General features: G+C 35.6%; 1 protein-coding gene across 2 annotated transcripts; it reads left to right on the top strand.

Moving 5' to 3' along the window:
- The first annotated feature begins 1343 nt into the window (after positions 1 to 1343).
- Positions 1344 to 23655, top strand: LOC127874504 (proteoglycan 4-like). 2 transcript variants are annotated; one of them, XM_052418866.1, is made up of 9 exons: positions 1344 to 1637; positions 5740 to 5898; positions 8284 to 8356; positions 8649 to 8917; positions 9523 to 9801; positions 10728 to 10991; positions 12194 to 12260; positions 13959 to 14066; positions 15450 to 23655. In XM_052418866.1, the coding sequence occupies exons 1-9, from the start codon at positions 1476 to 1478 to the stop codon at positions 15506 to 15508; spliced, it is 1440 nt and encodes a 479-aa protein (XP_052274826.1). In that variant the 5' UTR covers positions 1344 to 1475; the 3' UTR covers positions 15509 to 23655. The 2 variants fall into 2 exon arrangements, with proteins under 2 accessions (XP_052274826.1, XP_052274827.1); XM_052418867.1 differs by having other exon boundaries at positions 1348 to 1637; positions 10749 to 10991.
- The last annotated feature ends 1592 nt before the right edge of the window (positions 23656 to 25247 follow it).

Genomic DNA, 25247 nt, shown 5'->3' with positions numbered 1-25247 from the left:
CAATTGCAAGTAATTTTATGGAAAAAAAAGAAATTCTGAGATCATCTTAATATGCTTTTATTAGAACTTTATAAAAATTAAATAGAATACAAATAACTATCCTTAGAAGACAGATATTCGTAATAACTAAATCCTAAACAAACAGCAAAAGATAACAAAAACAATATCTGGGGGTGAATTGTCCACGTAGCAGGGGTGAATTGTCTAGGGGGTGAATTGTCTCCTGGGGGAGAATTGTCTTGGGGTGAATTGTCTCGCTTCCTTTTTTGTGAGTTAATTATTTATCAATAATAAAACGTGTTACAAATCTAGACTATTGCACCGACTGTTTAGTTGTTTCACGTGTAACTTGTTCTGAAAAAAAAACACATGACTTTTTATTGAAATAACTCCAAAGTATGCAATATCAACCGGATTAATTCAGCTGAAAGCTTCAACAAATCATGTCTGTATGTAATGTAAAGTATATTCAAGGTAAAAAAAATACATATACAAAAACTGTTTTATATACATACATTGGAACAAATATTAAATTGAAAAGTGTAAATGCAAAAACAAGAAATGTGTTTGTCAGAAACACTATGTCCCCTTTTGCGCCGCTTTGATTTTTTTTTACCTTTGACCTTGAAGGATGACCTTGACCTTTCACCACTCAAAATGTGCAGCTTTTTGAGATACACGTGCATGCCAAATATGAAGTTGCTATCTTCAACATTACAAAAGTTATGGCAAAATGTTAAAGTTTGGGCAAACAAACCAACAGACAGGGCAAAAAAATATGTCCCCCACTATAGTGGTGGGGGACATAACAAGCCAACAACGTTGACCTACAAACCACAATGTGATCAATGAAATTAGGTTACAATATACTGTACTCTCTAAAAAATAGCATATTTGACAGGAAGGCATGTGTTACACTTCAAACTATTGTTCCGGTTTTATCTTTCGGAGATAATGGTAGGGCATGAAAAGGTGTTCACTACTGAATCCCTGAAATATGATAAACTTGAAGACTAAAGTAAAGCATTGCACTGAAAAAGGTTACATTCCATTAAGAAACGGCTGGAAAAAAAGTTGCAAAAACAGTCGATTTTGATTAGTGTCAAGTTCTTTCTTGGATTGAACATGACATATCTTTTTTATTGCATAAATCGATTTCGCTTAGAATGGCCTTTCAAAAAAAAGTATGGTTATGTGGGTCTCTATGTGCAAAATGTTGCATCTATTTGCGCTTAAAGTTGTCGCTTTTACATTGAATTATATAGGGAAACTATTTAGTATATTATGACCATTACAGCAGAAACCGGTTTAAAAAATGGCGACTTAGAAGTTATTGATTGTACAAATTACTCACAAACCCGTGACGTTTTACGCAATCGACGTCAGCATGAAGTCCACGAAGGCTCTGTAGTTAAAATTTCCCCATATTTTCTCAATTTAAACCGAACAAACGAACCTTCTTAAAATTATTCAACATGGATCTGACGGAGACTGTGTCGCCCATTATTGCCGTTCCGGTTATCTGTGTGCTAGTTTGTCTTCTTGTTTTTGCATTTGGTTTTAAGTCGCCTACACAACCTCCCAACTTCGATGTTTTTGACGATGATGCGAGAAAGAAAAAGGGAAAGAAATCAAAGGTTAGTTAACTGTTTATGTATTTCTGTTTAATTAAATCAGTACTTTTTCTCGTGATGTGTTCAATATGTTATGAATATGAATCAGAATTAATTAAATGTAGATGTTACATTAACCTTTCAAACTGTCAGACATTGACAATAAATTAAAATGTCAATAACAATGTTTGACAAATATTTGGGCACTGTAATACACAAACAAATTTTCAACAAAAAAGCATGTTTTTTGGCATATAGCATTTGAACTGTCTGTCCGTCCGTCCGAAAACTTTAACATTGGCCATAACTTTTGCAATCTTGCAGTTAGCTACTTGATATTTGGCATGCATGTGTATCTCATGGAGCTGCACATTTTGAGTTAGTCAATATTAATTGCCACCTTAGAGTCTTTTGATGATTTTTGCTTTGGCAGACTCTTGGCTTCAATAGTCCACTCTATCTTTTTAATAGCGAGAGTTCCGACACGAATTTCGGTCGCATCACTCCTGTATTTAAATACACACATATTTGTGACTATTATAAAAGAACGTTGCCTAAATAGTATTTATTGAGCAAAATATATCGAAATTTACCTGTTAATAAACTATATTTCGAGTTTGTTTCATCCAATATAAATCCTTGTATAGTAAAGGGTTCATGTTATCTCCCTTGAACTGGAGGTTAAATTCAACTATGTTTGTAACTGAGTTCGAACACAAAAATTAAGTGTGCAATATGCGCAAAACAGTAAGAAATGAAATTGGAAATAGTAAGAAGATGAAGCAAAAAAAGAATTATAACTATTATAACTCAAAATATTAGAATCGACAGTAACAAAATACCCAAAAAGTAAAAGATACGAAATAGCTATGGTACGAAATAACAACAACAACAATGCCAAAATGGCTGCCTTTTAGAAAATGATCGCTCCATGTCTATGATTTTAAATGTAATACAGGTAATTTTTGTGATCTAAGTCAGGGTTTTTTTTACTAAGAAAGTGACGCCGATATTCGGCGTCTTCCCCTACCAGAATTTTTCCCCTAAAAATACCATTTCCCCTCCAAAAATATAATTTTTCACCAAAATATAATATTTTACCCTCAAAGAAATGTTTTTTTCTTTTGGGAAGTCGACACTTATCCAATTTGTACCATGTACAACGATCTCGCTCTCTCTCTCTCCCGACGAACACTCAAATCTGGGAATCCCAGTGATTCTATATATAGCTCTTAAATTACGTCATGGAAACCGGGCAACTAATCGTATTAATCATGTGACCATTTTACTGGATTCCGGTCTTGCGAGAGGAGGGTGTTTCGTCAATTAATTACCGGAAACCAGTCAAATTTTCATCCTGGTTATGTGAAAGCCAAAATATAAACGTTAAAACAGAAAAAAGTTTCACAATTGGCGTTCATACACGAACAAAATAAAATGTTCGGACTCGGAAAATATTAATTGCGTTGAGGTACATGTAATCAACATCGATTCATACTGTCGGATTATTGTGAAAGTGAAAGTAGACAATCGGCAGCTGCCACACCTTTCCCTTCCAATACTGTAGCAGATCAAGATCGTCAACCCATTCATCATGAAATTGAAATCATAATATTGACATCGTTCCCCGGCCCCAGTTGAAAACATTTCCCATTATTAGATCTACACCTGCAACTTTATTTAGGACTTTGACTTTAATATCTTACTTGTTCATGTGTTTAAGAACAAAAAGATCAGAGACATGCCTCTTTTTCTAAAAAAAAAACCTGAAGTCTGTAGGTGAGTTATAGACATTGAAATGAACAGTTTTTATTTTTTCCCCAAATATGTCTCTTTTGCGCTCGATTTTCCCCTTTTACCCAGCGTCCAGCGTCTTCCCCTTTTTCTAAAAAAAACCCCTGTAAGTTCATATTTGTCAAACAACAGGTAGATTTCAGATATATACCATAAATCCATGAATATAATACGCCCTCGTGCATAATACGCATCCCCGAGTTTGGTCAAAATTTATCGGTAAAAATTGAAAATCTGAGTGAAATACCCGCTAAAAAAATCAGTGTCCGAAATCGGCGATTTCCGAAAAAATGTGTCAATATATTTTTGTGTTGTAAAAATAGCAAATCAATTTGGTGTTGTCAACTATCTGTTACCCCGGTATTTTGATCGGGATGTGTTATAGTGCTGTTTTATGACAGTTGCATAATAAATATCTCTGTCTATTGTTTATATTACCATTGATTGTTTCCGATAACACACGGGCCCCTTGCTGACATCCGGGTCAAGCAGTCATAATTACAAAAGAAAGAAGCAGAGACGCTGTTTTTTGTTTTCACATTTAATTCAATTTGACAATATTCGGGACGATAATAATTATAATAATAATAAAGTTATAAGAAGACAAAATGGTTACTTCCGTTTTTATAGTTGTCTAGATAAATTACTTTTTCTTTTTTCAAGTTACAAACTCGATACTTTTATATAACTTAAAATACAATTAAACCGCTCGTGTTTTTCATGATCTCTTTAATTAAAATACGCTGCTCAGCTGTCATTAATGCTAGCTTGGGAGTAAAAAGCAAATTAATTAATTATCACCTTTCAATTTTCTTCGACAATCGGCAGACAGGTGTAATAGACTCTATTAGCATCATAAAACTAATTATTTAATTACCACTCTTTACTTCAGATATGGTAAATATGCGGTAGAAAGATAAATAAATATTTATTTACGGGTATTATCAGTTGTTTTTTTTCATTTGCTAATCTCTTTATACAACTTAGCGTCCAGTCGCTATTTTGTAGGCAGACGACGATATTAACTGTGTATTCAAAGTATACAGTGTCTGCGCATGGATGACCCAATATTATCCGATAGCTCCTCCTGTTCTCACGTTTCATTCGACAATGTCATTTCATGTGTAAGCGAGGTCAATGTTGATTGGCCAGCTACCATGCGCACTTCAATAACAATAAGGTCAAGCTATGTCTCATAATCAGGTACAGACCAGGTTTCGTTTACTGTTTGAATTGCAAACACTTTCATTAAAACAAAGAGACAAATATAGAAAACCAGTCCGATATAAATGGCGGATGTTTTCAATGAAATTTATCTAGATTTTCGCATTTTCACAAATAAGATTTTTATTGAGCCAAATTCTCAATATTTTCGCAAATGACTCAAATGGTGAACGACAGTGCGAGCCCTGTTGCACCCCTTTGATGTAATGGTGTAGTTCAAAATGGCTGCCGGATGCGAATAACAGCAATTAAGTTGAAAATTTGCACAGGTAAAATTTAGTTCTGCTCTAAACTCGTATATTATACGCACCCCCTACTTGAAGAAGAAATCGGCAGGTAAAACAGTGCGTATTATATTCGTAGATTTATAGTACACTTGTAAATACTGTAATTCCCAAAATAATATTGTATTTATTTTTTGTTCTGTTTTTTACAGACCGGAGTGTCAGCGTTCAGATTTATTCTGAACGCGAATTATTTCAGCTAATTTTGAGTGGTGAAAGGTCAAGGTCATCCTTCATGGTCAAAGGTCAAATATATGGCTTCAAAGCGGCGCAATAGAGGGCATTGTGTCTGACAAACACATCTCTTGTTTTACTCCAAAATCAGGTCCGAAAATTGGCCCCATTCCCAATGGAAAAAAGTATATATTTTTCCCAAATGGGAGCCAACAATTCCCAATGAAAGGTTTCCAAAAAAAATAAAAAAATTTAACTCAATATTTTGTTCAACTCCCATCCATTTAAGTTCAACCTTAGCATATATAATACTGATCACACTTGTATTCTCAATTTTGAAGCATTTTTTAGCAAAACAACAACAACATTAATTTCCCTATTTAAGTCAAAACTCTGCAAATGTTCCCAATCCAAAGGGATCCGGCCCCATTCTCAAAATTGTGAAAAAAACACTAAGCATTTATAAGGTCAACATGAATTGCAGCAATTGTGTAAGTGACATTCACTACATCATTATTGTTATCTTTAAGTGAATTAAAGGTTATCAACGGATCAAACCTAACAGACATGTTGTACTTTTACTAGTGAAGTTCTGTGGCCTTAAAGTACAAATGGTAGAACAAGAAGAAACACCTTTTTAATATTTGCAGGGCATCAAAACCCAAAGTAACGGTCACACAGTAACTGCCAGTGGAGACAATGAGGTGGTTTCTAGTGCCAAACCAACGGCTTCTCCCAAACAGGCAGCTAAGCAACCAGCCAAGCCATCTAAAACGAAGCCAACTCCTGCAGCTCCTGTGGATAAGAAGGTAGGGGGATAATTTTATTGAGACTTGCAGATCATCTTCAAATTGGGACAATTAATGTTAAAGTTTGATAAGGAGGGTAGCTTTTTCGGAGTTCAAAGTTTAAATAGAGGAAATACGCTGCATTTTTAGCTCATCTATTTTTTGAAAAAAAATTATGAGCTATTGTCATCACCTTGGCGTCTGCGTCGGCGTCCGGTTAAGTTTTGCGTTTAGGTCCACTTTTCTCAGAAAGTATCAATGCTATTGCATTCAAACTTGGTACACTTACTTACTATCATGAGGGGACTGGGCAGGCAAAGTTAGATAACTCTGGCGTGCATTTTGACTGAATTATGTGCCCTTTTTATACTTAGAAAATTGAAAATTTTGGTTAAGTTTTGCGTTTAGGTCCACTTTTTTCAGAAAGTATCAATGCTATTGCATTCAAACTTGGTACACTTACTTACTATCATGAGGGGACTGGGCACGCAAAGTTAGATAACTCTGGCGTGCATTTTGACAGAATTATGTGCCCTTTTTATACTTAGAAAATTGAAAATTTTGGTTAAGTTTTGTGTTAAGGTCCATTTTATTCCTTAAGTATCAAAGCTATTGCTTTCATACTTGCAACACTTACTAACTACCGTAAGGGGACTGTGCAGGCAAAGTTATGTAACTCTGACTGGCATTTGGACGGAATTATGGGCCCTTTATACTTAGAAAATTGAAAGTTTGGTTAAGTTTTGTGTTTTGGTCCACTTTACCCCTAAAGTATCATAGATATTGCTATCATACTTGGAACACTCGCAAACTATCATAAGGGTACAGTAAAAGGACAAGTTGCATAACTCTGGATGTCATTTTTACGGAATTATGGCCCTTTTTTGACTTAGTAACTTTGAATATATGGTTAAATTTTGTGTTTCGATCCACTTTACTTCTTAAGTATCAAGGCTATTGCTTTCAAACTTCAAATACTTTCATGCTATCATGAGGTTACTGTACCTGGCAAGTTGAATTTTACCTTGACCTTTGAATGACCTTGACTCTCAAGGTCAAATTATTAAATTTCTCTAAAATTGCCATAACTTCTTTATTTATGATTAGATTTGATTGATACTTTGACAAAACTACTCTTACCTGACATACCACAATAGACTCCACCCAAACCATCGCCCGTGCCCCCCCCCCCAACCCCCCCCCCCCCCCCCTATTTTTTTTTTTTTTTTTTTTTTTTTAAGATCATCTCACAAATGACCACCACACCCTCACACTATACCCCCCCCCACCCCACCCCCTCCCCAATTTTTTTTTTAAACGGTTAAAAAACAAAACTATTTATTTTGATTATTTTATGTTTGAAATACCGTCCAACCATCGCACCCAAGAATCCCCCACCACCCCCCCTCCCCCACCCGAATCCCCCCCCCCCCCTATTTTTTTTTTTTAAGATCATCTCACAAATTACCACCACACCCTCACACTATACCCCCCCCACCTCACCCCCCCCCCATTTTTTTTATGAAACGGTTAAAAAACACAAATATTTATTTTTATTATTTTATGTTTGAAATACCATCCCCCACCATCCCCCACCACCCCCCCTCCCCCACCCGAATCCCCCCCCCCCCCCTATTTTTTTTTTTTTAAGATCATCTCACAAATTACCACCACACCCTCACACTATACCCCCCCCCACCTCACCCCCCCTCCCATTTTTTTTATGAAACGGTTAAAAAACACAAATATTTATTTTTATTATTTTATGTTTGAAATACCATCCAACCATCGCACCCAAGAATCCCCCCCCCCCCCCCCCCCCCCCGATTTTTTTTTTCCTTTTTTTCGCATTTTTGGAAGAAAATGTAATAAATGTCCACACCCCCACACAATGCACCGCTCTTCACTCCACCCCTCCCTCCTCTGTGATTGAAAATGAGAGTCCCTTCACCTTTAAAAAGAAAATAGATGAGCGGTCTGCACCCGCAAGGCGGTGCTCTTGTGATTACCATTTACAGTAATCATGTTCTGTTCCGTGAACTTTAACATGTTCCATGTGGGTTACTTTATATACTTATCATGTTAAAATAACTGATACATGAATGATAATCATGTTTTGAATTGTGTAGGTGAGATTCATTAAAACATGCACTGTTAACCTTTGCTATATGCACCCAGCATACAACCAGAGCAGCCTGCGAGTAACTTGCAGTTGGTTCAGGTTTTTTTGCTGTTTGCTGCTCATCAGTATCATTCTTAGGGTTGGAAGTGAAGTCTTCAAAACTTTAATCATGTAAGAAAGGTCTTATATCTGATTTGATTTTCGAAGGGACTACACATTTTTCAAAGTAAGTATATGAGTGGTATAGGGTCAACGCGTGGTTAATGAATTTATATCTTTTTTAGACCAAAAAATCTGCCACTAAGGACAGTAAGGTGCTGCCTGCTGTCCCAGAGGACAAGAAGCCTGGGCCTTATGGTGAGTTCTTAATTGATCTTTGATGTGAAACTTATTATGAATGTATTTTTTCAGAAAATGAAATATTCATTAGAAACACTTGCATAGAGTTTAATTTAATTTATAGGTTACATCACAGAAAATAAGACGCTTTGCAAAGTTGTTAACTCTGCTTAATGCACAAATTTAATTTCTTTAGAAGTTTCAAATAAGAGGTTTGTAGCAGTCAACTTTTTTAAAGGTTAAACATCCATTTCTGAATCTTGTTATAAGCAGTTCCGACTATTATATAACTACCATTTGCTATTTTAAGTTTTCAAAGAAGAAGAAATATATTCTGATGACTGGGAAACTGTACCAAAGAAGGAAAAGAAAGAAAAGAAGCAGCAAAAGAAGAAGGAAGTAGAGCCTAAGAAGGAGTCGCCTGTGCGTGAAGAGTCTGTGGTTGTCAAGGAGTCCATGGTTGTCAAGGAGGCAGAGTTTGTTGTGACAACTGAGCCTGAAGTAGAGGCACTGCCTCCACCCTCACCCTCGTTTGAGGAACAGCGAGGGAAGAAAAAGAAGGAGAAGAAAAACAAGAAGGTAATCTTTATTATTTGATTCTCAAATTTGTTACAATTTATCTTAATAAAAACTACAACAAAAACTTTTTTTGTCAAGATACCTCTTAAGTTATGGGTTTAAATTTTCATTTTTGAAAATGTTATGCATCCTGTTTTTAGCCTTGTGCTGTAACTTAACTGTATCTTTTTAAAGGTGGCATACAAAAGTAATCACTTAGCAGTTTTGTATCTGAAGACTTACTTTGTTTAAACTTGTTGAAATACACTTGTTCCTGCGAAATGTTTATAATATTGATGCTTCATGTTTAAGGATACTTACATATTGGTGTTTCTCTCTGGGACAACTGGGCTAAATGCATGTGCGTAAAGTGTCGTCTCAAATAAGCCTGTGCAGAACGCACACACTAATCAGGGACAACACTTTCAGCTTTTAATGAATATTTTGTTTAAAAGAAGTCTTTTCTAAACGGAAATCAAGTTTAGGTGGAAAGTGTTGTCCATAATCAGCCAGTGCATACTGCTATTATGGGATGACACTTTAAACACATGCATTAAGTCTAGTTTTACAAGAATGCAGCACATTGTATATATACATAATTATTGAACTGTGACTTCTTTGTAAAGGCCAAGGAAGAGATAGTAGAACCAGTAAAGCCCAAGAGTTCCCAAGTGGAAGCCACTGTCATCCCTGCTGTTGTCAAGTCAATCCCACCTGCCGAAGTCAAGTCAACCCCACCTGCCGAAGTCAAGTCAACCCCACCTGCTGTAGTCAAGTCAACCCTACCTGCCGTAGTCAAGTCGTCCACACCTGCCGTAGTCATGTCAATCCCAGTAGCTGTTGCCATGGTAACTAAGCCTGCTCCAGCCCCTGTGGAGGAGCCCAGCATAGAGACTTTGATTCAGGTGGGTAGAAAGGGTACAATACAGTTGCTGGGAATGTCAGTTACTGACTTACCTCCCCAGAATTATCTAGAGAAAACGAGAAGAAATTATTGTTGATTTACTCTATTGTTTTGTTTTTGTTACTTAAACACTGAATGATGCATTTTTATTTAATAAATCTCTGAATTATAAAAAGCTATTAGATAGTGAGTTTGGAGAAAGGCTTTTCAAACATGTGTATGTTTAAGTGTTCTCTTGTTTAAATCTTAAAAGAAAATAAATATGTGATAATGTCAAAATAAACAAATAAATCTTGCAGTATCTGTAGGAGATAAAAAAAATAAATTAAAATCAAGGGTTCTTAATATTTTTACCATTTTTATATTTTGTCTACCTTACCTGCTTTATCTGTGACGGAAGATTATATGAGTGCCTCTAAATTAAATTATTGAAAAACATTTGTTTATTTTATCAGGTCTTGTTTAAGTGACTAAACACTAGCCCTGATAGCTCTGTCACAATTTTGATTCTATCGGACATTGTTTAAAGTCTCTATAGCCCACTTGATGTGTTGTTTGCATTATTACCTGTTGGTTGTTACTTAAAGCAATTCACCATCTTTTGAGATATTTTCATGATCTTGTGTTGTATTTTATATATGAGCCTTACTCGGGGAAAACAGGGCTTAAAGCATGAGCGTTACATTTGTTATATGGGCCCTGCTCTGTAAAAAAGGGGTTTAATGCATTTGCGTTAAGTGTGCAGTCAGCACAGGCAAATCAGGGAAGACACTTTCCGCCTAAACTAGATTTTTGCTAAGAAGAGACTTTCTTTAAACAGAAAATATCATAAAAGCGGAAAGTGTCGTCCCTGATAAGCCTGTGCGGACTGCACAGGCTAGTCTGGGATGACACTTTACCCACATGCATTTAATCTTTTTTTAACAGAGCACGGATCATATTATTCAGGAGGCCATGGATACCACTGTTGAGAAGGCCAGCCCAGTTCCAGAAAAGAGGAACAAGAAGAAGAAAAAGAAGGCTCCAGCCGAGGAAGATGATTTTGTCATACCAGACTCAGCCTTGAAACCGGCCTCCATTCCGGTTGCCGAGGTGGAACCGTCTCCGGCCTTGGTTGACAACACTGAGGCCCTTACAGTGAAGAACTCCAAAAAGAAGCAAAAGAAGGACAAGAGTAAAAGATTAGAAGAGGTGAATGCTAGAATAGTGTTTGTAGGGTTCAGCCAAGATCAACATTTTTCTTGAGCCATATTTAGGCCATATTTAATGCAGAAGATTAATTTATTTTCTAATAATGACTGTTCAATGGGATTTTGAAAAGAAATAGTTGTTGTAATATAATATTCTCTAGCCATTGTAGCTAATTTGTAATTATTCTCCGCCAAAGGCACAGGGATATAGTTTTTGGCGTTGTCCATCTGTCACAAACTTTAGTTATGGCGGGTGTATCAAGTCAATAAATTTTCTTGTTCTTCATAATTTTGGCGAATGGTTGAGTAAGTCTTTATTTGGTTTATTGAAGGTAGATTTCATATATGTAAAGCGCAGTCTGCATTATTGTCATTCCAAAAACAAATAAGACATATCATGGAAAAGAATAGGGTTCAGGTTTGAGGAGTTTGATCAGATCACATAGTTAAGTTCATCTTTGCTGATCTGGAACAACACTTCCACTTTGGTAATAAAAATATCTTCTGACATGCTGGGAAAAAGTGTATCACGGATTGTATCGGTAATTGTATTCCCTCTCTAAATGACACGGAACAACAAATGACATTTTTTGTTGCGTTCATTTTTAGCTGGGCTGTTTTCGGAGAAAACCCGAGGTATTGTCATTAACAGAGGCCGTAGGCGTCGTGCTAAAACCTTAACATTGGCTCTAAAATCAAAGTGCTTTCACCTACAACTTTGAAACTTAATATGTAGATGCAGCTTAATGAGTTCTACACGCCACACCCACTTTTGGGTCACTAGGTGTAAGGTCAAGGTCACTGTGACCTCTAATATAAAACTTTAACATAGGCTCTAAAGTCAAAGTGCTTCCACCTACAACTTTGAAACTTCATATGTAGATGCACCTTGATGAGTTCTACACGCCACACCCATTTTTGGGTCACAAGGTCAAAGGTCAAGGTCACTGTGACCTCTAATATAAAACTTTAACATAGGCTCTAAAATCAAAGTGCTTCCACCTACAACTTTGAAACTTCATATGTAGATGCACCTTGATGAGTTCTACACGCCACACCCATTTTTGGGTCACTAGGTCAAAGGTCAAGGTCACTGTGACCCCTAAAAAAAAAAAAAAAAATTCTGACAAGCTTTCGCAGCCGAGCTTGGCACCCGTTATGCGGTGCTCTTGTTTTTCCTAACATTTTTTCTTGTTCCATTAGAAGCCAAACAAGAGTGGTGCTGCTGCTGATTCTCTCTCCACTGTCTCAAAGAAACCTCAAGCTGCAGGTAATGTGTGCTTTAATGCTTTTTAAAACTGATGAATTTAATTCAAAAACACTTACTCAAAACCACTCTTACATATTCAATTGACATTCTTTGTCCCATATTTTAGGGTTTTTACTGTTTATCTTTTGTGTTTGTCTAATCAGCATATTCAAGGGAATCTCATATATGAGCTATCTTCATCATACTGAATGCTGATTATTAAAGATTTATCACATTTCTTTTAAAGATTCTGTCATAGATTTTTGAAATTTGGTGCTTTTTTGTATTGTATCATTTAATTTTTCTTTGCTGATACCTTTGACATTAAAAAAATCTTGTAACAATGACATGTATGTTATACAATATTGATAAAGATAAATTATTCAGAAGGAAAAAAACTAAAATCTGGTAGAAGTTATATTTTAGTCAGGCAGTGTGTTTCTGTCTATGTAATCTGTACCCCACTGTATAGATCCCATCGTGGAATCCACAATTATATATATATATGAGCCCCGCTCTGTGAAAAGGGGGTTTAATGCATGTGCGTTAAGTGTCGTCCCAGATTAGCCTGTGCAGTTCGCACAGGCTTATCAGGGACGACACTTTCTGTCCAAATTGGATTTCGCTAAGAAGAGGCTTTCTTTAAATGAAAAATATCATACAAGGGGAAAGTGTTGTCCCTGATTAGCATATGTGGACTGCACAGGCTAATCTGGGACGACACTTTACACACATGCATTACACCTCCTTTTCACAGATGCCCATATATTTATTTAAATTCCGTTAATTCTATGCTATATGCCATGGGAGTATCTTCTGTCAGAATTAAATGTTTAAAGATATTGATGGACCATCAATTTACTAAAATAATCACAATAATGGCACAACAATTTAAATACCTTTGATATAAAACAGTAGAAATTAGTTTTTCATTAACTGGAATATGGTAAATACATCAAAGCAGACACTGCCCAAACTTAACTGTTTGAATACAGCGCAGTTAAATTCTTTAAATATATATACTGACCTTGACATGGACCCCATCAAATGCCTGTTTAATAATTTAAGACAACAAAGTTTTGTTACTTTTATTATGCTCCCCCAAAATTTTTTGTGGGAGCATATAGTCGTCGCTTCGTCTGTCCGTGCGTGTGTCCGTCCGTCCGTGCACAATTTTTGTCCGGGCTATTTCTCAGCAATTAATGACCGGAATTCAGTTAAACTTTATGGGAAGCTTCACTACCAAGAGGAGATGTGCATATTATCAGCCGGTTCTGGTCGGATGATTTTTCACAGAGTTATGGCCCTTTGAAATTTTCCATTAACTGTACATATAGTGCAATTCTTGTCCGGGCTATTTCTCAGCAACTAATGACCGGAATTCAATGAAACTTTATGGAAAGCTTCACTACCAAGAGGACATGTGCATATTATCAGCAGGTTCTAGTCAAATGATTTTTCACAGAGTTATGGCCCTTTAAAAATTTTAAGTTGCTAAACCATCCATCGTATTATTTTGTCCAAAGTTATGCCCCTCAAGACGTTTCCTTTTATCTGAATATATAGTGCAATATTGTGACATAAAAACCTTTGGGGAGCGTCACCCGTCTCCGATGGTTTCTTGTTTCCTACCACTGTTAAAAAAGAAATATTGTATTTGAACAAACAAGTGTTTAAAGGATGTATAGACCCATGTCAATGTCTTGTCCCCTTGTTTAGAGCCCCCTGCAGCAGATACCCACCCCAGACTTGCCAGCCCCTCTGATGACCCAGCCCCTGATGGAGGTCAAACTGCCCCAAGTTTTGATGAAATGGGGGCCATAGCAGGTGAGCAGCTGGCAGGGTTTCTTTGTCTTATTTTTCTTTTCATTGTTTCTCTGTTAAATTCATGTCAGTATCAAATAGGGCACAGTCTTTTAAAGTAACATTACTACTCAAAATCAACGAACATTTCACACAATATTTCGTAAAATAAAGCTAAACAATAAAAAATCATAGTTCCTTATGGCAATTGCCGAAATATCAACACCAGATGTGGTCTGGTAAAATAGATGTTTGTGGATACAAAATGCTCGTTTTCATTACGGTTTTCACATGGTACCATTTTAGTGTTTGTGTGTCGTATGAATAGATATATTCGCAGAAAATTAGCAAGGAATTTATTGTGGTCACAAATAAATAAAAAAGAGCATTTTGTTTCTACAAAAATCTATGTAATCATACCACATCTAGCGTTGAAATTGTGGCTATTGCTATAAGGAACACTGATTGCCTAGATGAAAACTTTATCTTACTAAATACTTTACGAAATTTTCGTCGATTTTGAGCGTCATAGAGACTTTAAAGGCCAGTTATACCTACAGGGTTTTAAATTTAAATGTGAATTATATCACTGTGGTCTTTGAATTTGTAGTTTAGTAAAATTTTAGTTTACGATTAGCGTAAGTTATCTAGAATAAACACTTGTTTAAATATTATGTAACAATTCATTAATGATACATATTTTTATGAAATATGTGAAAGCTGTAAATCTAAGCTTGCATTTATTTTATTAGTTTATCAACTAGATCTAAATTAGAGCATATATAATATCCTATTTGATTATAATGCCTGATGGAAGTTTGATGTGAAGTTATTTTAAAGCCATATGATAGTGTTTATTTTAAGATAAAATATATATTAATGAAAAAGAATTAAATAAATGTAAACATGAACAAATGACTAAGCCACTAGAAATGTTTAGCGACATATCTGTTTTGTTTTGACCATGGCATACATGCCTTCAGCAAATTAAATATTGGGATTAGGAATGGCCATGATATGTAATAGGATTTTGGTTGCAGGGGAGAATTTGTAACAGATTGTATGGGCTTAACCAATATAGTGTAATACATATAACAGCTTTAAGGTCAGGAATTGCAAATGCCAGCAAACAGATTATGATTTATGTCAAGCAGTTTGTCAAGCCTACTTTATTTAGTTTACATAATTGCCTCGCTAAAGAAAAACATAGCTTAAAGCAGGTGTGAAAAGTTTCGTCCCAGATTAGCCTGTACAGTTTGGAAGGCAAATCAGGGACAATTGTTTCTGCGTTAATGGATTTTTTGTTAAATAAAGTCTCTTCTCATTAAAAAAATCCAGCTTAGGCAGAAAGTTTGATAACCATGCATTTCTAACTCAATTTCTGACTTGTTGTGTTACCTATTTCAGACTCCTGGACTGAAGCCAAACCAAAGAGTAAAAAGAAGAAGGCAAGAAGAGCCGACTAGTCCTCCATGCAATTCCGTACTTGTATATTATATTTATTTTTTGTAATTTACGAGAATTCAGGCAGACATTTGTCTGAAGATGGGGTCCAGTTTTTACTTGACTTTGTGATATACTTAGACCATAGACTGGCTGCTTCCACTCTAGTTTTTACCTTGAAGCATGGCAATGCAAGAATTCAAGAGTGGGTGGCGAGTCTACATTTTTTTTGCAGAAGACACATTATAGGACATGTACGTACCTCAAAAGCAGACTGTTGAAGATGATTCTAAGGTACTTACCTTGATGTAAGGCTAATAATATATGGAGAATTGCCTAGGCTGATCTTTTTTGAGGCTTTCAATAGATTTTTACAAACATTAGCTCCTATTTTGTACAAAAAAAAAGAATTGTTTTCAAAAACAGAATAATTAAAATATATTGTTTTGTTATTATTAATTGTATTTTGACATGACAATGAATATGAATACTTGTTGTTAAAAGTTTAATTATTTCTAGGACTCAAATCTTGGTAAAAGCAAATGAGTTTCTCAACTTCATGTGGAAAGTCGATTCAATAGTAAGTCAGCAATAGTGGAAAGTATTCTTAAAAAGCATTTGTAGATTTATATTTTACTGGTGCTATATCAGATGTCAGGCACATGTTGTGTACGGGATTATTGGACAAGTTTGAATGATAAAGAATGAGTGCTCTGTTTATAATGTTATCCTGTGAATATAGATATTTTATCACATGTATAATTGATTATCGTGACGAACACTGTGGTGAGAAATGCGTCACAGATGGCTTGCGTCACAGGTTGAAACTGTGCAGACAGGCATTAATACTGGGCCAAGCTTGGATAAGGCGCTTGACATTTCATTAACCCTCTTCAGTGACGTATCTTGTGTAATTGAAAAGGGACCGTTTTTGTATGTCCCTAGTTATTGTACTGAAGAAATGCATCAACATGGAGAACATGTGCGTTTACAGCACACTTTTAATATTGATTAGTTAGTAAAAGCATTGCTGAATTGTGTTTTTGATAGGAAATCACAAAATAAATAGCTTGTCTGTTAATTTGGCAGACAAGAAAGTCTTTGTGGGAACTGGCAGCAAGTTATGGGTTGATTGTTTGAAGGTGTAAGGTCATACCTTTATGTATTATCGCATGTTCATTTATGTCTTTTGTGTTGTTGTTTCTGCTAAAATATTATTTCTAAGTGATTTAAGTTTTACTTTGATTTTGCAATATTCACTAGTTAAGGATTTTATGACAGGGTTACAATTGTGACTTACATCCACTATACGAAGTTAAGAGTATTCTAAAATGAAATAAATTTCATCAGGGAAACTCTCTTCCACTTTTCAACGTACAACATTCAAACTTGCATGCACTGTTCCTGATGATAAAGTTGCCCATGTGCGATTCTTATACATTAAATAATTACAAAAGTAATCAACTTTTTGAACTTGAAACTTGCATAAAAGAATTATTGTTACAGATCATAGTATGGAACATCTTGTAATGGCCCTATGCTATGCTTCATTAAATCATGACCCTGAGGTCAACTCTGCCCACATTCAGGGGGTCAAATAGTTTATATGGGCTATGCTCAGTGAAAAGGGGGTTTAATTCATGTGCGTAAAGAGCCGTCCCAGATTAGCTTTAATTATATTTTATGTGTACAGAGCGTCTATTCTTAGCAAAAATCCAGTTTGGGCGGAAAGAGTCGTCCCTGATTAGCCTGTGCAGACTGCGGACATGCATTAAACCCCTTTTTCACAGAGCGTTGCCCATATACACTTATAAACCAAAATGATGTGGAACTTTTTTCCTTTGAAACTAAAAAGGCACAAAGGTTCGATATATTTTATGAGTAATATAGGATTAATATTCACAACAATTTTTATTTTTTTAATCAAGCCTCTTGAGTGAAACTGGCATGGCGCAGGGTCCAACTGGCATGGCGCAGGGTCCAACTGGCATGGCGCAGGGTCCAAAAGTTTTTTTACACTTTGCTTCATATAACTACTTGTCATTTCCGGGATGTTGGTTATTGGTCACTGGTGTGACAAGTACTCATTTTAAGTTAAAATACAAATCAAATAGTTTCTTTAATTTTGTTCTAGTCTCTGTTCGGAAACTGACTATTTAGCAGCTATGTCTGTAGGAAAAAATCGCAATTAACTTCTCGCGATACTTTGAATTTTAAACTCAGTGTTTTTTGCTCATATTCAATGTTTTAATGATTAAGTAATTTGTCCATGTCTTCTTGTTTGCACCATATCTTCTTCTTGTTGTTGCACACCCATGACATTTCCTTCCCTGTGCAATGAACAGATCTCTTGTGCTATATTTCTAGTCATCACACGCAAAACTTTTACTAATCATCGGGAGGGATTTTCTGTGTTCTCATAACCTTGTCAGGTCAACATAAAATGCAAGTTTTGGGGCAGGTTTTGTTGTATATAGACCTTTACAAATGGGCATTGATCACTTTGATGGTGTTGGTTGCTGCGTCTTCAAATGACCCAAAACCTCTTAAAATGTGGGCTGTAACTTTGGGCAAAATCTGATTTAAAAAAAACATTAATGAGTGTGAATTTTCATCTTATCAAGAAATTAACTGATACATGCAGGTATAATCCTTATAGTAAGAGTATAGGTTTTAGATATAGATTTCAAATGAATGGCTGGCTTTATACTTTTAATATGGGTGTTTGGTGATCTGAGTTTGGTCTCTTGACGCCCTAGCCTTAATGGGTTAAAAAGAAAGCTCAGATAATTCAGAATATTTTAATGGCAATTACAAGATGTTGTTGTGATTTCTTTTTTAAAAGATGAGTTTGTTATTGCTCTGTGTGGCATCTACTAATACCGTGAGGTATGAAGTGATTATCCGGTCTTTTATTCAGTCTTTACTAGGTTTACTCTGGTTTACATGTTTCGTATAACATCAAAACAGATTACAGCAAAGCTTTGGTGCTTGCATTGATGGATGCCCCAAGGGGTGCTTTAATGGCATCTTGTTGTATCATATGTTCTGTTCTAAACTGCCACTGTAGTTTCGCTGTACTCATTCGTGTTATTTCACAATGAATATCACCTTTGTTATTAAAGTCTTTAAAACCATTAAAAGAATTAATAACAGCTGTTTTACCAGATATTAATCGTATGTTGTGAAATGAAAATAAAAGTCATGGAATTTGTGAAGAGTAATTTTACGCATCAAATTAAATGATGAGAAATTGCCATTTGACTCGGGTAGCAATTTGAATTTGGGATGTCAAATCACCAGTTATCACAGCTGTTAATACAATTAGGTGGGTTGTTCCTTATCCATTTGGCTATACATTTTGTTCTTTTTGAAACTTCGTTTTGATTTTATGTTTATATGTTTAGAACTTCATAAAAGTTGGAGATAAGCTAATGAATGTTCTTATGTGGTCTTATGTTCTTATGTATAAGCATTGGGAGGAATGAGGAATGCTAGCAGGCAAACTGGGGATGCGTACAATGTCTTGTAATAAAATTGTTTGGTGGATCGCCCAGGGTCATGTGTTACTTTGTTTTTGTTTTTGTTATAATAGGAGCGGCTGTCTGGGAAAACAGGGCTTAATGCATGTGCATAAAATATCCTTGATTAATCAGGGCTACACTTGCCTATACTGGATTTTTGTTTTGGAAGAGAACTTAAATTCCATGATAGCAGAAAGTGTTGTCCCTGATTAGCCAGTGCAGACTGCACTGGCTGATGTGGGATGACCCTTTACATAAATGCATCAAACTCAGTTTTTTCAGAACACCACTCTCATTTGTTTAATACCAGAGTTTACACTTATGAAATTTTGGCACCAATAAAGATTTATATTTATAAATAAACTTTTTTTTATTTACATGAAGTATTTTGACAATGTGACCAAAAACTTGCCTTGACTGAAGTTTATTTTATTGTTCTTGATGCAGATATGCATGTATGATTGTCTTTCTTCAGGTTAGTTGGCTGCACTAGAATACTGTCATAATTTTTGAAAAAAGCATACTTTTATTAGAAACTAATTTTACATAAGTGTTTCCATGCAAATGCTATAAAAACATTCCAGCCATTATCATGATCACCTTTGAGTATATATTTTTGATACAAAGAATAATTTGTTGCACAATATTACAAGGTGTTGCAAGACCTTTACCTCAGAATGAGTCCACTCCTCACCAGGATAGTATGCTTCGTATTTAAGTCGCAGCACTATGCAAAAATGGGTCTAATGACATATGCAGCCATGGTAGCTTCTTACCAAACTGCACAAACTGTCTGTCATAAAGTCAGCAAGGTTTCATCGTCTCATCAGCGGAGGGGGAAGCTGCTTACAACACTGCACAAAAAGCGCATCCAGGATTGGAGCTATGCTAGCTGCATGTAGCTTAACACCCATTTTTGCACGATGCTGCTTTTGTCTGGTTACACAGGAATTTCAGTTTACATACATCACAGGTTTGTCAAAACAACAATTATTTGCTTTGAAGATCTATCCTGTATCTTTGTTTTGCATGCATGCATGTGGTAGTTAGTTGATTATACAAGAGTGAATATGCATCCATTGGTTGTCAATCAGTCTGTTATATATGTATGAGGTAAAAGAAGCTAAAATGGTTATATATGTATGAGGTAAAAGAAGCTAAAATGGCACAACATTAATTTGAGGTATACAAAATGCTATTGTTATTTTTTTTTATTGCAACATTTGTTTTGGCAGTATTTGTTAAGATCTTTGTTGAAATTGATTTGTTTGCTGATAAACTTTTGTTTGTGCATATGAGCTCATGCAAAAATGTATCTTATTCTTCATGTAGCCAGCGTAGCTCCAGCGCAGCATGGGTACTCGCATAGTCTGGTTAGGAGCTCCTGAACTGGATGCATGATGCGACGGCTGGTCTGGAGCTAGGCTGGCGGCACATGGCACAAAGCCCCTTTTGCATGACAAGGCTAATAGTATGCTTCTGACATACTGTAGTAGAATATAGTATTAAAGTAATTTTAATTAAATGGTAAGGCATGTACATTTTTTAAAAGAATGTTCACAGAGCCTTTTTTAGGTATCCATTTCTGTTCTATTTTGCAAATGTCTTACAAATATTGATAGGTTTCATGATCCAGTATTTGTATGGAACTTTGAATGGTGTGGCTAATACAATGGTTAGTGCAAGCAACAGTGACATTAATTGATCTATGTATATGTGTATGCAATGCGTGTATTTGCATGCAATAATAATATGATTTTTAATTATTGTACAGTGGTATGTATAATGTTTATTGGATGGCAGACCATGTTCAGTAGTGTCCGAGCATCTGACATAATGTCTCCCATAGATCTCTGTATTCTTATTGACTTGTGTGACCTTGTATAAAGTGGTCATTGATTTTGTATGAGGTATAGAGAAGCCAACATGCATTTGAGCCAACCTCTAGGAAATCAGGGCTTAATGTATGTGTATACAGTGTCGTCCCAGAAGTGCCTGTGGGTATTGCACAGGCTAATTTGGGGCAAAATTCTGCGTTTATGGTAATTTTCTTTTAAAGAAAGTCTCTTCTAAAAGAAAATCTAGTCAGGCTTAAAGTGTCGTCACAGGTTAGCGTGTGTGGACTGCACTGGCTAATCTGGTTTGAAACTACACACATTCATTAGCCCCATTTTCCCGGAACGCGGCTGAAATGCATTTGATTTCATGTATTTATCCACCATGTTGTACCATCTTATTTTTAATTAATCTATAATGTTTTAAATTATTGCAATGCTGTGTAGAATGTATGGGCAGTCCAGTCTGTAGTTAGATACTTTGGTGGGGGTATTTGTATATCAGTTGTTATTCTACACTGTACATGGGATGTTGCTAAAAAAAAACTAAAATTTCATCATCAGGTAATTTGTGCTTGGATTGTACATGTATATAGCAATTGGGTGAACCATTTCTTTCATCATATACAAACAATTAAATTGTAAATGTTATATTGGTTACAGATGTTATTCTAGTTAAAGTGTAACATTGAAGAGACAGAGACAATGTTGTAAGGATGAAGTTGATTTTCCCACTTATCATCAGTATCATAGTTATTATGCATTATGATGTTATATATTTAAAATCATTTACAAAATATGTTTTACACATTAATGCCAAAACATACTTGTTCGAAACATAGGTTGCTTTTCATTTACTTTAGGTACCCAAAAGCCAAACATTTTAGTTATTCAAAAAGAGGATGTGAATTTAATATTCAGATATTTCTTTGCTTGATAGCTACGCAATTATATCATTAGATGTTGAGCAATTAGATGTATGCTATATGTATGTTCAAACAAAATGCTATTAAAGCATTGATCCAGTTAGTAAAATCACTTCTAGGTAGGCATGGCAATTAAATACATTGTTTTTATTATTATAAAATTTATGGTGAGAATAGAGAAATACATGTTATTCATTTGATATAAATGCATGTCAGTGTATTTTCAATTCTTCATAGTTCAATGCAAGTAAAATAACAGATATATGCGGCCCGTTGTCATTGTATGTTTGCAAAGTTAATGTTTAAATAGTCATGTTCAATTGTTATATATATATATATATTGATAATTGTTAATGCAATTGTATGTATTTAACATGTGAACCTATTTACAAACATGTTGGGATAATTATGTGCATCATATTTTCTGTGTATATTTTCTTGCCATACATACATGTCATTCAGGGTATTAGGGCTGTTGAACCATAGATCAAATGATAAAAAATATTTGTTTGATGATATTATTTTGGCCTAAAAATTATAAGATTTTGCAAAAAAAATAATTTCTTTTTTGAATTTGGACCATTTGATACATGTGCTTTTGCAATATATTAGAATTTGCTGATACATTTGGTTGTGTATTTCAATGTATCTACTGGCATAAAGAATAAAGGCATCCTATTTTAGTATGCGTTACTATGGGTTCATACTTGTAGGTTTATGTAATAATTTTACGCTGTAATATTGAACCAAAATCAGTGTCATTTGACCTATGGTTTGACCTATCAGTGTCATTTGACCTATGGTTTGACCTATCAGTCTCATTTGACCTATGGTTTGTCCTATCAGTGTCATTTGACCTATGGTTTGACTATAATTGTCACTGTCCGTTCGTTCATGCTATCTTTCTCATATGAGCCTTGCTCTGTGCATGTGCGTAAAGTGTCGTCCCAGATTAGCCTGTGCAGTCTGCACAGGCTAATCAGAAACGACATTTACCGCTTTAATGATATTTTTCATTTAAAGAAAGTCTCTTTTTAGCAAAAATCCAGTTATAGTGGAAAGTGTCGTCCCTGATTAGCCTGTGCTGACCACACAGGCTAATCTTGGACTACTCTTTTCGCACAGGCTTTTAACCCCGTTTTTACAGAGCGAGGCTCATATATTTGCGTGTTGTTGTTGTTAGTTTTCAAAATTATTTTCTTAAACCATAATCAGATGTGTTATGTTTTATCATTGTGTTAATTTGGGGTATATTGTGATGCACGTTATAATATAAGCAATGTTAAGCAAACATTTAGTCACAATGTCGCATAATACCATGTTAATGCGCTCTAGTTTAAAAACTGAAATGATTGAATATTGCATCTTAGTAAGATTTTTGTAAGGTGCAATTGAACCTCGCTGTGGGAAAACGCTTTTATGGTATTTTATGATTCAAGACAGTTTAGGCAGAAAGGTTCGTCCTGATTAGCCTGTTCAGACTGGACCAACACTTTATGCACATGTACTAAGCCCCGTTTTCCCGTAGCGAGATTCAATTATAATCACAATAATGGATTACCCAAAGATGTGATTTTTACACACATATTTGCTTGTCTAAGACAGCCATGTACGGTCGTCGAGCGCTTTTAAGAGATTGTCCCCTGCATGTGATATATAAAACATGTATTTACTGACGGTAACTGCCACTCATCTTACAGCATTTGGTTACGGTCAATTCATTGAAAATCTTCGCCAAACTAAACTGTATTGTGCATGCCAAAATGTATGTATGCAACATGTTTGAAAAAAGAACATTGTCTAGATTGGAATCGGCTATATTTTTGTGAAGAAAGTAATATATTGATTTATTAAATCATACTATTCATATTAAACACAAAAAACATTTTGTTTTGTTGTATATAACTAATATACAATTAACATGTGTAATTATTAGTTATTTATATTATGTTCCAAAAAGTGAGCCTCCTTATTAAAGAATTGGGATTAATTCATGCACGTTAAGTGTCGTCCCACATCAGCCTGTGAAGTCCACACAGGCTTATCAAGGACGTCACTTACCGCTTTTATGAAATTTTTAGACTAAAGGAATTCTCTTAACGAAATTCCAGTGTATGTGGACAGTTTTATCCCTGATTAGCCTGTGAGGACTTTACAATCTAATCTGGGACGAAACTAAGCACATGCATGCAGCTCAGTTTTTTCACAACGAGGTTCATATGAGTCGCGTTCTGAGAAAACTGGGCATAATGCATATGCGTAAAGTGTCGTCCCAGATTAGTCTGTGCAGTCTGCACAGGCTAATCAGGGACGACACTTTCCGCTTTTATGACATTTTTCGTTTAAATGAAGTCTCTTAGCAAAAATCCAGTTTATGCGGAAAGTGTCGTCCCTGATTAGCGGACTGCACAGGCAAATCTGGGACGACCCTTTACGCACGTGCATTATGCCCAGTTTTCTCAGAACGCGACCCATATGGTGGTGAGCATATGGATGTCTTGTTGTCCGTCTGCGCTTCTATTTTCCAGCGACTTTTGGCTTTAAATCAACAAACCTTGTTGGGAAGCATTATGACCCATATTTAAAGTAAGTTCCACTTGAATGTTTTTTTTCAGAGCGACAGGACTTAAAATATTTCTTAAACACGTACATAATTCATAATTGACCATTTGCGATCAGGTTGTTTCACTATCGGCTTGAATTCAATTACATTTAATTTAAAGTTTCATTACCAAGAGGAACCGGGCATTTTTAACCAGGTTTTCCGGATGAAAAAACTGGTTATTAGATTTGTGAATGTCGGCGAGCGGGCGGGCGGAAGAATTCTTCCGAGCGCAACTCCTCCTTCATTTCTCAACGGATTTCAATGAAACTTTCACAAGCCCTGGCGCCTATTGTTGGGATTTTATGGTTCGTTCGAAATCAAGGTCTCTACGACTAAAAATATATTGAATTTGACACAAGGGGGGTAACTAGGAACACTAAGTAACAATGCACATTTTGAATTGTCTCCCTTTATCATTTTTTTTTTCAAATTGAAAACCTGGTCTTGTGACAAATATGTCCCTTGTACAAGCCTGTTTTGCCTCAATGAAATTGGTACTGAGTTATGGGGCTCTATTGCGACTACGTAACATTTTATTGCCAAGAGGAAAAAGTAGTGCATACATCTAGGACGTTATGTTTCAGTGGCATTTTGATTGGGATGTTTTTCATAAAATGAGCATAGGTGTCGGGGAAACTGGGATTAATACTTGCGCGACACTCAACTTTTATGGCATTTTTCGTTTAAACGATGGAGAGAATCGTCCCTGATAAGCCTATGCGGACTTCGCACGCTTATCTGGCACGACAGTAATACATGCCTTTTTGTACCGTTTGCCCAGAGCGAAGCTTAAATGTTAATGACTTTGGCCAGAAAATAGTCCGAGAAAGAATTACATTTTCAACGCATTTGAAAACTGGACTAGTCCGATG

The sequence above is a fragment of the Dreissena polymorpha genome, chromosome 3, assembly GCF_020536995.1.
Source record: "Dreissena polymorpha isolate Duluth1 chromosome 3, UMN_Dpol_1.0, whole genome shotgun sequence".
Lineage (NCBI taxonomy): Eukaryota > Metazoa > Mollusca > Bivalvia > Myida > Dreissenidae > Dreissena > Dreissena polymorpha.
This window is presented reverse-complemented; position numbering and strand designations above follow the sequence as displayed.